General features: G+C 37.0%; 2 protein-coding genes across 13 annotated transcripts in view; one reads left to right on the top strand and one right to left on the bottom strand.

Annotated features, from left to right (window-relative positions):
* Window positions 1–9,396, top strand: part of LOC149557557 (protein MOR1-like) — an 85,412-nt gene extending 76,016 nt beyond the window's left edge. For 10 of the 11 annotated variants that reach the window (XM_089832198.1, XM_089832196.1, XM_089832195.1 and 7 more), the window contains one exon: window positions 8,325–8,848. The gene's annotated coding sequence lies outside the window, so the exon portion shown is untranslated. Of the gene's footprint in view, window positions 1–8,324; window positions 8,849–8,931 lie in introns of those variants that run through there. The other variant, XM_089832192.1, reaches the window with a different exon arrangement.
* Window positions 9,397–10,188: 792 nt separating this feature from the next.
* The window catches only part of LOC149557555 (uncharacterized), a 96,891-nt gene continuing 90,676 nt past the window's right edge, over window positions 10,189–16,403 (bottom strand). For both annotated transcript variants that reach the window (XM_089832187.1, XM_089832188.1), the window contains exon 3: window positions 10,189–10,492. In XM_089832187.1, the coding sequence (XP_089688313.1) occupies window positions 10,457–10,492 (36 nt within the window). In that variant the 3' untranslated portion in view covers window positions 10,189–10,456. The remainder of the gene's footprint in view (window positions 10,493–16,403) is intronic.

The following is a 16,403-nucleotide window of genomic DNA, read 5'->3' as shown; positions in this document are numbered from 1 at the left end:
ATGGTGAAATTTGCTTCTACTTGTTTGAGACCGTACAGTCATGTAAACTTCTTCTCAACTCTTCTTAAGGCCGTACGGCTTGTTTCCACTGCTCTCCAAGTCCGTATGGGATAGGGCTGTACGGTCCTTTCTTCTACTTCATTATATTTTTTCCCATCGCATAAGTCTTGGGTCCGTACGGGCATCTAGGGCCGTACAATCATGTCAAATTTTAAGCTTGCTTTATTATTATTTCCAACATAACTCCATTTGAGGTCGTACGATTGTTCAATGAGGCCATACAGTCGTTCAATAAGGCCATACGGTCATCTAGGGGGGTCGTATGGTCATCAAAACTCTCACTTTGTTCTTATTTCCTCACTTTGCTTGCTTAGCTTTTTATCATGTTTATTATTTTTTAAATCTTTTCCAATAAGGTTCTTTTGAGGCCGTACGGTTCTACCTCATAATTTATTTTCATCCTTCTCACTTGTTCTCTGACTATCACATCTGACTTCTTATTTATTGCCACATACTTTTTTTTTTTTTTTAATTTAGTAAATTAAACTATCCCAACTTCGCTTCAAAATATACACTTCCTACATATATACATTATTTACAGACATCTTTTCTTCGTTCATCTGTTTGTCAGCGGAGGATCCTTTCTTTCTCTATATATTTTCAACTTTGATCCATTTACGGCATTTGGTATTTCTTTTTCGTCTAGTGTCCACAATTTAATTGCTCCGTTATACCCAACTTCCTGTATCTTGTACAGTCCAACCCATTTAACTTTAAATTTTCCAGGCCTTATTTCATTTCGTCCATTATACTTTAGTACTAATTAACCAGGTTGAAATCTGTTTAATTTTAAACGCTTCTGACGCCATACCTTCCACCTGTTTTGTGCAACTTTTGTGGCCCATGCTGCATAGTTCTTATTCCTTCGGTACGGCCGCTTCTGTACAGGTACCGCACCTTTGATTAATGGTATCCGGTGGACACATAGCTCTAGTGGTACTCCTTTTAAGTCTTTATACGTCCAAGCTGTTGCCTCCAATATTGGGTTCCAATCATCTCCTACAAGAATGTTCTTCGGATTTTCCTCATCACCCAAGTTCATTGTTTTCACTGTCGGCTCTTCATACTTCATCAGTTTATCTTTACTGAACGTATGGGCCGGTGTTTCATCCACCTACGCTTCTCCTTCCTTCAGTTTACTGTACTCCTTCAGAAACTTATGGCCTTCTTTTCCTTCCTCGACACTCAAAATATTGCAACTCAGAAAGACCTCATAATCTTCCATTTGCCAGTGTAGCAGTCCATTCACGGAATCTAAGTCGTCATTAGTTGACCCTCCTTCCAATCTTAGCACCCCTTCATCATCTAGTTCCATCCTTTTTTTCCCTTCGTCATCATTCTCGCCTTCGCCTTCTGAGTCTGACGACGCTGTTTCTTCTCCTACCATTTGTGTATGCAAATCGATTATAAATCTCCTACCTCCTTTCTCCATTGACAGAGTATTCCTTTTTCAATCATGCTTTACCTTAGCTTGCACCAACCACCCTCGTCCTAGGATGGTGTCGTACCCTCTTCTCTTTAATGGAATAACTACAAAATCTAGTAAAAATGGTTGTCCCAATTGTTACCGACTGCGCCATAAGAGTGCCCAAGGGTTTTATCCCATGTTGATCTACTGTAAGTAACTAAAAGGTGGGTGGCCACAATGTTGGTTGTCCAAGTTTTTTCCAGATATCTTCCGACATCACATTCACTCCCGATCCTCCATCTACTATTGTATCCGTTAGCACCGTGCCCAAAATGCCGATCTCCACCACTTCTGGATGTCTACCTGTCGTCAGTGTTAGTAACATCGGATCTGTAGTTGCTGCCGTGGCTTTTTCCTTACTATCCTTTGATTCCTCCGTCATTCTCGGGGATGGTGTCACATTTATAATTGTCGTACGTAGCTATGGCATGGTGAGAAGATCATTTAGTTTAATTGGCACTTCCATTTGCATTATCTGTTTCACCATGCTTTGTTCCGCCAAGTTTCTTTTTGGAGTTATAGTAGTGTCTTTTACTTGTGACTTCTCCGCTATCATCTGCTTCTCTATCTCTGCTCGGGCTTTCTGTAACCTCTCCTTTTCTTCTTGCGCATTCAGATATTTTGCCTTCCTCGCCTGCTCTTGCATGATCACCAACACGTTCTCATTACTTGTTTCAATACTTAATAAATTTACGCTTTGTTTTGGACATTTTGAATCTTCATGGTCCCCTGGACCACACCATCTGCACAATAGCTGTGGCGTCTCCTTCGTAGTACATTCCCTCGTGAAGTGACCCCAAAGATTACATGCCCAGCACTATATCATCAGCCATCCACTCGCATCATATTGTATTCTACTCCAGCCTCCATTGTTATTGTTATTGTTTCCACCCATTCCGCATCTATTATTATTTCGATAGCCACCTGAAGTTGCATCATTGCCCGCATTATTGCTATTGTTTGACGCTTCCTGCATTAGTAACACCTGCTAGTGTCCTTTGCTTTCAAGTTAAACGGGCACTCTTTCAGAGAATTCCCCGCCACCTGGCAAATGTCACAAAATTGCTTCTTCGGGCATGAAACCTTTGTATGTCTGTCCTCCTTGCAATCTGTGCACCACAGTTCTCCTTTTACTGTATCCGAATTCTTTTTCAAATTTTTGAATTCTTTCATCATCCGCAACATGTGTTTACCGTACAGGTAAAGAAAATGAACGCATACAGACAATGAACACGAACAGCAGAATTATATTCGCAATAGTAGATTCAATATGCTTTACAATGATCCCAGACGGGATATAAATACTACTGCCGAACCTTCCCGAAAGAGTCCGTCGGCCACAATTATTCTATCTGTTACAAACTATTTACCGCCGGACCGTCGGCTACAGAAAACATCGCCGGACCGTCGGCTACAGAAAAATCGCCAGACCGTCGGCTACAGAAACATCGCCAGACCGTCGGCTACAGAAACATCGCCAGACCGTCGGCTACAGGAACACCGCCGGACCGTCGGCTACAGAAACATCGCCGGACCGTCGGCTACAGAATACAAAATACCGCCGGAACCATCCAGTTGGCTAACAACATGTCTTTCTATAGCGCTTTCACCTTCTTGTTTGATTCCTCATCACTACTACTACTCTTCGAGGATGAATCATCCGAATCAGAGGACTTATGTTTCTTCTTCTTACTCGTCTTCTATTCGCTTTCCAAATACATGGCACGAGTATACACATTGGTGTACGATGTCGGTGGTACAATCTTCATTTTCTTTTTAAGAACCGATCGTAGCCCCTCCACGAACCACCATTTTTTCAACCCATCCGCTGGTTGACTTTCCATCTTTTCGATCAATTCTTTTAGTCACCTGGCATAGGCTTGGACTATCTCATTCTTTCCTTGTTTGGTGCTGTAGATTTTTGCCACTATTTCATTATCATCTCGGAGCAATCTGAATTCTGCTATAAATTCTTTTTTAACATTCTCCCATGTATTAAGTTTCTGAGGACTGGTGTCAGAAAACCAATCTATCGCCACACCTCGTAAGGTTGCTAGAAATTGTCTTACCCAATCATCCTCAACCGTCATGCCATTTTCCGTCCATATAGTTTCACATGTTTTACATGGTCTGATAGGGTCTGTTGAACCATCTCCGTGAAACTTGGGTAACTTTTCTTTAGGGACAGCCATCATTACTTGCCTTTGATTCTAAGGTACTTGTGTACCCACGCTGTTCTGAACTCCCGCGTTGTTCTGTGTTCTCGCGTTGTTCTGGACTCCCACACTGTTCTGTGTTTCCACGTTGTTCTGTGCTCCCGCGCTGTTCTGGACTTCCACGCTGTTTTGTATAACAGCCTTGTTTCCAACAACTGCGTTGTTTGGTGAGAAGTCTTCAAGTGACATTCTATTCTCCGCCTGTATCCATTCGTTCGGTGTATCAGGAATGAAGAGATCACTCTACGCTCGTGCTCCCTCGGCACTCCGAGCCATGCGAATTGCTTCCCTTCCATTCGGACACTCTCCCCTCGGCATATACAGGTTAAAGAATTCTTCCCTTGTTTCCTCCACCAAATTCAAGCATTGTCGAGTTTCTTCCAGCAATTCCTCAACACTCCTCAGCCTACTAGGTGAGTGCACTCCCTCCATCTGTGCCTCTTCACCCCTTTGGTGCCCCTCGGCAATCTGCTGAAGTCTCTGTCTGCGCTCTGCTTGCTGTGTTAAAATTAAAATTTCTTTTACTGTACTTAGTTCATTTTTTTCTTTTACCTTGTTCCTATCCTTGTTTGGCAAATTCGGCATCAATCTTCATATCATTCCTTCATTCCAGGTTCATCTAGCAATGGCGCCAAATGTTTACCGTACAGGGTAAAAAGCTCAACACATGTATAACACGATTCAATTCAATACAGGTACTTTATTCATGTATGCACTTGCAGATTACAATCCGATTACAATGACTACAATGATCAATCGATGATTCCAAAGTCCATCTCGGACGTGTACATATACCTTTCCGAAGGGGTGACTCAAGCGTCACGCGCCCGTTCGGATACTACTCTACCCATTGGCTACATGATACATTTACCGACAACATTATCCAGCGTGCCCTTTTTTCATTTAAATCTTTGCTTAATAAAAACTCCTTCACACTTGGATGGGATACCATTAGATGAATCTTGCTGTTGGAAACTAGATGTTTGTACTTTTTATGACTTATAATGACAGAAAAAGCATGCTTTTCAACAAAGTTGTACCGGCTTTGTTTGTAATCTTGCAAACCTTTGCTGAAAAATGCAACAAGTTGCTCAAATCCTTCATCATTCTTTTGCACCAGCATTGCTGAAATGGCGTCAAAACTGCCATAAGTATACAATATAAAATCTTTGGTAAAATCTGGATTAACCAAAGCAGGGGCAGCAGACAAGGCTTCTTTAATTGCTTCAAAACAGCGCTTCCCCTTTTTGGTCCAACTAAAAATAGTATTTTTCTTTAACATTGCTGTTAAAGGCTTTAAAAGATTGGCAATATCAAGTATGAAATGTCTCACAAAATTGATCCTACCAAGAAAACTTTGTAGACCCTTCTTATGGCTAGGCAATGGTAACTCTAAAATTGCTTGTACTCTCTCAGGATCTATAGTAGTACCATGTTTTGAAACAATATATCCGAGAAGTTTTCCTTTGTGAATAGCAAATACAGATTTTTTTGGATTAAGGGAAATACCGAATTCTCTGCATCTTTCTAGCACTTGTTTGAGATGAAAAATATGGTCTTTAGCCTCCTTGTTGAAAATAGTAATATCATCTAAATATACCAGCACTATCTTGTACATTAAATTTCTAAATGCCATATCCATAGCCTTTTGAAACGTAGCTCCAGCATTAGCTAGTCCAAAAGGCATCCTTCTGTAAGCCATAGTTCCCCACTTTGTGCTGAATGTTGTTTTCAACTGATCTTCATCTTTTACCAAAACCTAATTATAATCGGAATACTCATCTAATAAAGAAAACCTTTCAGAACCTGAAACATATTGTAAAATATGTTCCATGGATGGTAAGGGATGCTTGTCTTTTAGTAAAGCTCTGTTTAGGTCTCTAAAATCGATACACAAATGTATCTCTCCATTTTTTTTTCTTACAGGTACTAGGTTAGAGACCCAAGAAGTATGTTTGATAGGAAAGACAATCCCTCCTTCCAAAAGCTTGTCCAATTCTTTTAGCATTAAATGTTCTAGCTTAGGATTTATAGGTCTCTATTTTTGTCTTATAGGTTTGGCGTTAGGCTCAAGCTCAATATTGTGTTGGGTTAGCTTAGGATCAAAGCCTTTCAGATCAGAATAATCCCCGGCAAAACATCATTAAACTCCTGAAATAATTCAATAAAAGATTGTTTTTCTTGTGGTGAGTTTATCTTACCAACTTTTAGCCGTTTTCCTTCAGAAATTTTCAGCTCCTCATAATGCTCTTCCTTTACTAGCAAACTAGTTTTATCTTTCTTCACCTTATCATCCGGATCAAAGATAGTCTCTAAAGTAACCAAACCTTTAGGCAACTTGTTTGTTTTCAATTGTATAACCTGATCACCATAATGTTGATTGAATCTATTCTGATTAGCAATTGAAAACACATCTTCTTGTAATAAAAAGTTTAAAATCTGCTCATCTGAATCAAAAACTTGCCAATTTATGTTGTTATCTAGTATTGAAGGTCTAACTAGCACCTTCACACGATGTTGTTCATTTTTTTTTGTGACATTTTCAATAATATTGAACTGTGCACCTACTACTGCAAGTCTATCAGCAAACTAGTTTTTTGCTCTAGGTATGGATGTTATATTAAAAGCTTTGAATTCTTCGATAATATCCCATACCCTGTTTTTGTACAGCTTTAGAGTGTCATTTTTGACAGAAATAAAACCTCTAACTTGGTTCACAATGAGCTCGCTATCCCCAAAAACCTGCAAGCACGTTATTTTCCTCTTTCTCGCCCATTCCAAACCTTGTACCAGTCCTTCATTCTCAGCCACATTGTTAGAACATGCAAATGAAAAACGAAAAGCAGCAAAATATTTATCCTCTTGAGGTGATACTGGCATTACACCCCCATGAGCACCATTCTTACTTTGTGAACCATCAAAATACATCTTCCATACCTGTTTTTCTTGTTGGCTGATCTAATTTGTATCTTTGACCAAATTTGGAATTTCAGGGCTTTGATCTAACATCATGTAATTGCCAAAACCAGCATCATGGATAACGTTGTTTTGACTATTAATAGCATTTTCAGCGGCCCATTCATCAAGTAAAATATCTAGAACACCACTGAGAGATGTTTTAGAATCTACCACATCAGATTCATCACTATCAAATGACATCAGATTTGCATTAATGGCAGTAGGGACATAAGGTTCTATATGGTCCTTAGCTAACTTTTTAGACTTAATTGTGATTTTTGTACCATATCTTGACCTAAAGAGCATATGAGACCAATCTGATGAAAAATAGCCACCAATCTTTGCTGTGAAATTTCTCAATAAGCATAAGGCAAAATATGGCGGAAGATCTATGACATAACCATCCTGAGGTATTGAGAAATTTGGATAGGCATGCAAGGTAAGACTAGCATCTTTAATGACACCTATTGTGTTGACAAATGACCCATCCAATTGTACTACACCTTTCTTCAGATATTGATATTTCACCCCTAACTGGTCTGCTACATTTTTAGGCATAACTGAGCTTTTGGCTCCACTATCAATCATACAATTGTGAACCAAATTATTACCTATAATCAAAGACACGTAAAAAGGGGGAGGTTTGACTGTTAGGACTATTGGTTTGTTGCTATTTTCTTCATTATTTGCAAATACAACACTTGGTATATTTTCACCAACACTACCCCTTTTTGATAATTCAGATTGCAACATATCAACTTGACCAAGAATTGCCAAAGAAACCTACATACTAATAGATACATTCATCTTCTTCATATTTTCAACAACATTAAAAGGAATTGATGTATGTACCTTAGGCTATGATTTTGTAACAACATGTTGTGCTTGTTGTTGCTATTCCATGTTGGCATGTGGAAGATTTGCTAATGGAACTTGCTGATTAGTTGGCTTAGATGATCCGGCAATGGCTGCATCACTTACATTGTTGTTATTACTAGTCTTTTGGTCATCTAGAGCTCTCTTTTTGTTTCTGGAATAAACAGCAATCTTAGGATCAGCACCATTTATACCACAAAATTCATCTACTAGCCAATTTAGGAATGAATCATCCACAGGGGGTACATCTTGTTGTTGCTCTATTTCAGCCTCAGGTGTATGCTGCATACTTGTAGCATTTTATACCATCAAAGCTTGATTGATCACGCCATTGGAATAGGTAGCTTGACTATGAGGTTGATTACATAGTAAACACCACTCATATTCAGCAGCCATATTGTTTTGCATTGGTACGAGTACTATATCTTTTACCGGATTTGCAACATTTAGGGGTGCTGCATTTAAGGCCTATATGGTCTCTGATTTATAATCTATTTATTTCTAGCATTGAACCCTTGAAAATTTTGCCTATTTTTGGATTGTCCTTGGTTCTGCTGTTGATAACTTTGATTATGTTGCTGCTAGTAACCTTGGTTCTGCTACTAATATCCTTGATTTGCAGCAAAATTTTGTGTTTGAAAAGGTTGCCTTCGCTGAAACTATTTTTTTTTGAGATTAACCAATTCATTCCCAAATGTTTGCATTAAGTATTCAATCTTTTGCTGACTTTGTTTAATCTCTTGCAGCTCTTGAGAAGGCCCTGCAACCACTATCTCTTGGCTGGAAACAGCTGGCAATGAATTCAATGATGGCATTTGTAAAGGCATATCAGGCTGTATATTCGGAAAAATGGGCATAGGAAGTCTAGGTGCGATTTTACCTGCTTGTATGAGGCTATGTTCTGCCCTTACTAATATGGTAAATGAGTGCGGCAGCGTAGTACCTCCCATAGACTGAATCATGACAGAGATATCACTGTTCAAGCTCTTAAGATGATACAAAAATGCGTGATCAGCACTTGGTCTAATAGCAACAGGTATCCTATCCCACGTTTTTTGAAAATGTGTATTGAAATCAGTCATTTGTTCTTGTGGAGCCCTTTTTATAGTTGTCAGTTGTTCTACCAATGACAAGTGATCAGACTTATCTTCAAAAAACTTGGTGAATGCATCACCCAATTCATCCCATGTGCTTATTGAAGCCACCAGTAAACTTCTGAACCATTCCAATGCTTTTCCTTTGAATGAAGCTGCCAATAATTTGATTGCTACATTTTTTTGTGTCACATGATGAACATGCATAGGGTTACTACATCTCTAACATGCTCAAAAGTTGTGGTTTGGTTTTCTCCAGTGAAGTACGACACTCCTTTCAAGGCTGCCAAAAGAATGTCGTTATGCTGTTGGAGATTTAAAGGACTCCCCTGATTAAAGGGAACAAAAGCAAAAGCTCTTGGTTGTGCCATTACTGGCAACTAAGAACTGATTTGTTGTTGATGTATTGAAGCTATAGCTACTCCTGAAAACAAATTTGCTATTAAACTTGAGCTTGCTGTTGTATCTGTAAAAGATGCAGAAATTTTTGATTCAAACGGCTCAGTTCTCCAATTGGGACTTGCTGAAAGCGTGGAACGACTTTTCTTTTGATAAACTCGAGTACCCTGTGCTGATTTTTTATTTCTCTTCACTGGTTTTTTCCTAGCAAGAGTCCTCCCACGTCTTTTGGGTGTTTCGAGCTGTAGGTATTCAAATGAATTTGAGCTTCTAATTTGTATCTTTCTCATTAACAATAATGATCTGTTCTTTTCTTTCCCACAAAGTCGCCAGATATGCAGATTTTCTTGAGCAAATAATAATAAAATTCTGTTGTTCGCATATCAAAAATGCAACTTCCTTAAAAAATAAAGCAAGTATCCCACCAGGCGTGCCAAAAACTGTTATCTCCAAAACCTGCACCCTCTTCTGCTTTGATTCCTAGAACTTTCAGCAATTTTGGAGAAACATTGGATCAACCAAAAGTTGTGGGTAACCTATGACCTGGTTGAACCTCTAGATTCTAGGCCGATTCCTATATGATATATTTGATACCTTACTTGTATTAATGGATACGTGAAAAACTTATATGAAAAAGGGTAAAAAGACAACCTTGAACATGAAAAGCTAACAGATTAAAATAAGGTGATACACCAAGATTGATAAGACAAAACACTGTTATACTTGAAACACAATGAAAGTTTTTTACAGATAATCACAAAAACCCCTGCTTGAAGATCTGCTTATCATATCAATAATTTAAGAGAAGGTTTATAAACTTGAAAATATACGAAAGGAAACTAATCAAAATAGAATATATCAATAATGGAAACACAACTCAAAACCTATGAAATAGATATCAGATAAGGAAGATGCAAGACAAGACAAAATTCAAAAGGTCTATCAAGAAAACACAATTGAATAACATCAATCACCTTAAAGCATACAACCAAATCTTTCACTCCAAAGCTGGTTCCAATGAAAACTTTATTCCAATCAAAGGCCCTGTTGTTCATTTTTCACACATGTTCTTGAAAGGAAAATAAATGCTTACTACTTTCAAGTAATTTTCAGAAAATGCATCAAAGAAAAGTATCTTTATTGATTTTTGAAATAATATACAATGTTTGCATGATGGAGCAAATCAGGACAGAAATTAAAAGAAATGTTGAAAGTAAATTTCTCCCACACATCTGACTATGAGAGTAGTCCCTACGTGCTAACATGCACCTATACTCTACTAAAAATAATAGCGAGAAAGAAGAGTAAAAGGACAAAAGTTCATGGGCACCAGTCATTGCTTGTAATGACTAGTGGTGTGGCGTCCAACTGCATCCGCCTTCTCGCTATTCCAGATCTCGCCCATGCAGTGCTTCCAATTCCTGCATTTACAAAGAAAAAATGAGTTAGATCCAATGGATCTAAGCAATGCTAGTAACTTACTAAATCTCGCATTCACCATCCTACACGCTATTCATCTTAGTGGAATACAAGCATACATCAGCAGATAGAGAGAAGAATAGCGGAAAAATAAAGTATTAAAGGGACAAACTATCTTAGTTTTGAAACCTTTTTCTTTTGACAGGCGTAAAGCAACAAAATCACATTCTACAATAAAAAGAACACGCAGAATCTAGAATGGAGGAAGTGCAGCTGCAATCCAAGTAAGCAAGGAATAGGTACTACTATTTCATTACAGCGATAGGATAACAAAACATTAAAGGGACATGTATTTCATTGCATGAAACCTTTTGTTTTAATATCATCAGCTACCGTAATGAATATGAATACAAATCAGTAATATTTTTGCAAAACAGTTTAATGCAAATATCAAGCATACAACAAAGAGACAAAGAGTAAAGAAATCACAAGTTCTTGGAGTTCAAACGAATACAGATAGCATAAAGCCTCATATATCATGAATTCTTTGCAAAATCAACAGTAGATGGTGTCGAAATCTCAGAAGCAAAGAAACAGTAGCAGGGATCAGTTTATGATAACTTTCAGCAAAGAACTGTCTACAAATGAGAGTTATTTTTGCAAACATCATATGGAAATATCAAGCATACAGCAAAAGGAGCAAAAAAGAAAAGTTCATGGATATTACTTTCAGTAGACAAACCCTCATAAAGAAAATATAACGCCATGACAATTTCCATCAAAGAGCCAATAACAGAGAAATCCAATATTTTAGTTACTTTCAGAAAGGTAATCATTAGTTTTTGCAAATCATCTAAAAAATGATTAGCACACAGCAGAAAGTCCTTGCAAGTAAGGCACAGATCTGAGATAGATGCAGTTATTTTCATATATAATAATTTCCAGAAGGAAAGGTGGAAAAAGATGTTTTGAAAGGCAAATAAGCAAGAAAGCTTCATTATAAACCACAGATCTGAGGTGATAGTTTAAACTTTTTTCTAATTTTAGAACACAAATGGAGGAGGTACAGCTGTGGTATGACTTATTAATGATGCATCACTCATATAGCAAGAAATCATCACAAAGAAACCATAAATTGTGCCCAGTTATTGCAGGTCTGTTTCCAAAATAAAACCAGTATGATGAAGGGTTACCTTAGCAAGCTCACGGAGGTATCTTAAATACAACAAAGTGATAAATGTGTTCTTAGAACAACAAAGAAGTAATCCAGTTTGTAGGTCATTTATTATACCCATGGAGTAGGGAAGATGCACAAGAAAGTAAGAAGGAAAAAATCTCTTACAATAACTGAGGACCACGTTTCTTCCTTTTGTTTCGAGGAAAAGAAAACAATATAATGTGCTGGCATTCCCGCTTCCATTCTGTGTATTCAGCCCGCAGCCAAGGAAAAAAAAAATCCATGAATCTAGCAGCCGTGAGTCTTCAGACACAAATACAAGAAGTAAAAGTGAAGGGTCGTCCAAATCACAGCAAACAATAGTAAACCCGCGTCTTGGCTTCCACACGACTCCAACAAAAACTAGTCAGCTCCATTTTTAATCGAAGATAAATGCTGAGCAATGAAAGCCCTTAACCAAAAATGAGGTTGCAGCCAAACATAGCACTCACGACTCCAACAGAAACCAGTCGGCAACCAAAAACACACATACTCAAGCCCAGGTCTAGAAAAAAGACCCTCATTACGCCTTCCAAAATGGAGAAAAATACCAGGAAATGATGCGGGTGAGAGGGAAAATCACAGAAAAATGCAGGCGGCTAGGGTTTGAAATAACCGTATTTGCCGTTTTTCAACTCTAGCGATTTTCAAAAGCCAAATGACAAAATGTAAACCCTTTTTTCCTTTTAACAAGTTTCTCAATCGCATTGGAGAAAAATTTTTGGTCCGACTGCAAATAAAGAGGGTTGATATTGTTTTTATTTTGCATATGCTTGTTACAATGCATTGGCATAATGTGTCTAAGTTCTATTTTAAAATTGCATGCGCATTGTTTAAAGCTTTATTGTGCTTTAGTTGATTTAATCAACTTAAAGCTAATAATTGATTTTAAAATGCAATTTTTAAAAAAGTAGTGCAAGTAATAAGGGAAAGGTGTTTAGGATGTTTATTATTATTTTATTTTTTCTTAAATTGCATAAGTATTAAAATGATTGTAATTATTATTTTATATAATTGATAGTCTATAAATCAATTATTAAAATAATAACTTTCATGCAATTAGACAAATAATTAAAAGTCATGAAGTTAAATGGAGTTAAGGAAGGAGTTGGATTTAAAATGCCAAATTTCAAGGGACAACTTCAGTTGTTATTTTTAGAGGCACAGTTCAGACTGAAGACTTCAGAGTGCATTATGGAGTGATTTATGGCAATTTGGGGGACCTTTTTGCATTTTTCTTATGCATGGTTGGTGGAACCTCAGTTCGGAATATTTTTAGCATGTTTTTGGAGTTTTCAGAGGTTCTTAATAATGAGTTAACTCATTATTTCGACCCAGCTTTCCTATTTTGAGACAGTTGTGTTGTTGATATATACTCCTCTTATTTGAGAGGAAGGGGTTTGGATTTTGGGAGAGGATGCTTTTGTGATTTTGTCCTTAGTGCCTTTTTCTCCATTATGCAGATGTACTGTTTGTTGGGCCTTTGATTGAAATAAAGTTTTCATTGGAACTAGTTTTTGGAGTTGGCAGATTTAGTTGTATGCTTTAAGGTGATTGATGTTATTAAAATTGTGTTTTAACAATAGACCTTTCTGAATTATGTCTTATCTTGTATCTTCTTTATCTAAATAGTTGTTCATAGGTTTTGAGTCGTGTTTCCATTATTGATATATTCGATTGTGATCAAATTCCTTTTGTAGATTTTCAAGTTCATAAACCTTCTCTTAAATTGTTGATATGAATTAGCGGATCTTCAAGTAGGGTTTCTTTTGATTGTCTTGTCAAGCTTTCATTGTGTCTCGGGTATAGCAGTGCTTTGTGTTATCAATCCGGTGTATCACCTTATTTCTTTAAGTTTTCGCTTTAAGGTTGTCTTTTTACCCTTTTCCATCTAAATTTTTCACTTCTCCATTAGTACAAGTAAGGTATAAGATATATCATACAGGAACCGGCCTAGAATCTGGAGGTTCAGCCAAGTTATAAGTTACCCACAACTTTTGGCTGATCCCATGTTTCTCCAAAATCGCTGCAAGTTTTAGGACTTAAGGCAAATTTTTAGGGTGCAGATTTTGGAGTTAACAGGCCCAAAGAACAATATATTTGCATAATAGCTCAAAATAATGAAGAAACAGATACCAAGGACAAAATCACATAAGCATCCCTCTTTTCTCAAAATCTGAACCCCCTCTTGAAAAACAAGAGGAGTATATAACAACAATACCAACTGCATAATATCAGGAAGTTTGGGTCAAAATAATGAGTTAACTCATTATCAAGAACCTCTAAAAACTCCAAAAATATGTCCTACATATCTCAAACTGAGCCTTCAACATCCATGCATGAGAAAAGTTTTAAAAGACCCCAAAACTGCCACAAATAACTCCATAATGTACTCCAAACTCCTCCTGAACTAGGCCTCTAAAAATATCCATTGAAACTGCCCCTTAAAACTTGGCATTAAAAAATCTTAACACCCTCTCAACCCTAGTTCAACTTTAAATTACAATGCAAAGTCCTTTTTTTTTAAAATCAAACTCTCCCTTTTTAATTATTATTTATTGCATTTTATGATTATTATTATCTAATAGTTGATATATAAATTATCAACTAAAGAAAAATAATAATATTTATAATATGGAATGCAATGAATAATAATAATAAGTTTTTAAAATAATAATATAGACACTTAGGAGATAAAGTCTATACTATTATTTTAATAGTGACATTGAGTACGGCTAGCAAAGTGTCGAGTAAACCTTCTACAATAACATGGGTAACCCATGAGGCCACATTGATATCAGACATCCTTTATTACTGCTGTTGTTTGCATTTGGAACCAGAATTCACCATGTTAGGTATTGAGCATGAAGTCTGTAGCTGCATTTGGAATTGGAGGTGGCAACCGCTGAGTATTGGAGCCATGTTGAACATATTCTGGATGTTCTTGCTAATGGGAGGCACCTGCTAACATGTACAGGAAACAGGTTCTTGCTAAGCATTGTAATTTGGATAATAAGTTTGCTCATAGTCACTTATCTTTCTTTTACAATAATTTTTTATAAATCTGGAGTTGTGTTATGGTAATAGTGTTCTGTATTTGTGTTATTATATAATCCAAAAGAATTCCTAAAGGATATAGTTTAAAATAAAACAAAGAGAAAAGAGAAATTTGTTCATTGGCTGTCTAAGACTTGCAGAAGAAAACCAAGGGTTGTTTACAGATGGTTCAGTTGCCCAGCAAGAGTGTGCAGTTTCCATTCACATGAATGAACTGTGTGAAACCTACCATGGACTTTAAGTGATACAAGCTTTGTAAGTTTAATCTCCTGTCATTAATGTTACAAGAGTTGTTCGAACAAAGTTATTTTAAGTTTCTGTTACAATTGACATTATCAGTTGTTATTCTTACTCTGAAATAATTAAAAGATATTTGAAGTAATGTTTTGGTCCAACTAGTCTCTCTGCTAGGGTAGGTGTTTCTTATTTTTTCTTAGAATTAACATTACTGTTGAGGTTTGTGTTGAGTGAAGGAAAATCCATTTTTTCAATATTTAAATAAAATAGCCATAGAAAATGAGTAGCTTATTATAGTGGTATCAGAGCTTTGTAAAGCTCTTATGTGACTAGGTATTATGCGTCCATCAACATATCATTATTATCTTCAAAGGAATAGGTTGAATCTCAATTTGGACCAGTAACCAGAGGTTGAACAATTTGTCTTTCAAATAGGTGAACTGGATAGAGATGCTTGTAATACTGGTGGAATCAAAAAAATGTTTAGAGGAGTTGGCAAGGATCCAAAGGCAAATGCTGAGTATGTTAATACAATCTCAATAACAAATGACCCAAATGCTAACTCAATTAGTGCAGCAAAATGATAACAGGTAAACAGTGGAAACAACAAGGGCAAGAAAATAATGGAAATACCAGGAACCAAGGAGACAATGAAAATCAGGGATAGAGTTCAACTACAAATGGACATGAGCAGTAAGGAGCTTTTGGGTCTGCAGTCCATTTAAGACCATTAATGCCTACATTTTGTAATGCTAACAACCTATCGGCTGAGAATGAGCGATCAAGAGTTTCATAGACACGTTTGGGCTGTTTGGCAAGCATAGGGAGTAGATTTTCAGAATGAGATGCCTTTTACAGATTACATAGCTTTTAGGGAAAGGATTAGACCACGTAGGGGAAATGGTGGAAGATTTCAGAACCAAGAATTGCAATGAAGAGTTGGTAAGGTAACCATTCCTTTCTTTAATGGATCAAGATAAGTTACAGCGAGATCATGGGCACAAAAATTAGACACTTTCTTCCAACTCAAACCAATGGCAGAAGATGAGACTATAAAATATGCAACTTTGCATTCAGAAGTTAGTGCTCATGAATGGTGGTATCATGAACCAATTACCTTAGGCTATGATCAAATTGTATCTTATGCAGAATTTACATAGAAAATCATAAACTACTGAATTTACGGAGGAACTCATAAACCACTTTGATAAGAAGGTCCCAGAATTAGATTTCAAAGAGCTAGCTCGGTTGAAACAATGGGGAACTATAGAGAATTTCATTTTGGATTTTCAAAGGCTCTCAATTTCAGTAACTGATATCTCACAAAGGAGAGTGAGCTTTTCATAGATGGTTTAATGGAACCTTTGAGAAACTGGTTTAAGGCTATAAACCAAACAAATTTG

This window comes from Cupressus sempervirens, chromosome 5, assembly GCF_028749045.1.
Source record: "Cupressus sempervirens isolate cs-2001-9-10 chromosome 5, ASM2874904v1, whole genome shotgun sequence".
NCBI classification, from domain to species: Eukaryota; Viridiplantae; Streptophyta; class Pinopsida; order Cupressales; family Cupressaceae; genus Cupressus; species Cupressus sempervirens.
The sequence above is the reverse complement of the archived record's forward strand: the minus strand, read 5'-3'. Positions and strand labels throughout refer to the sequence as shown.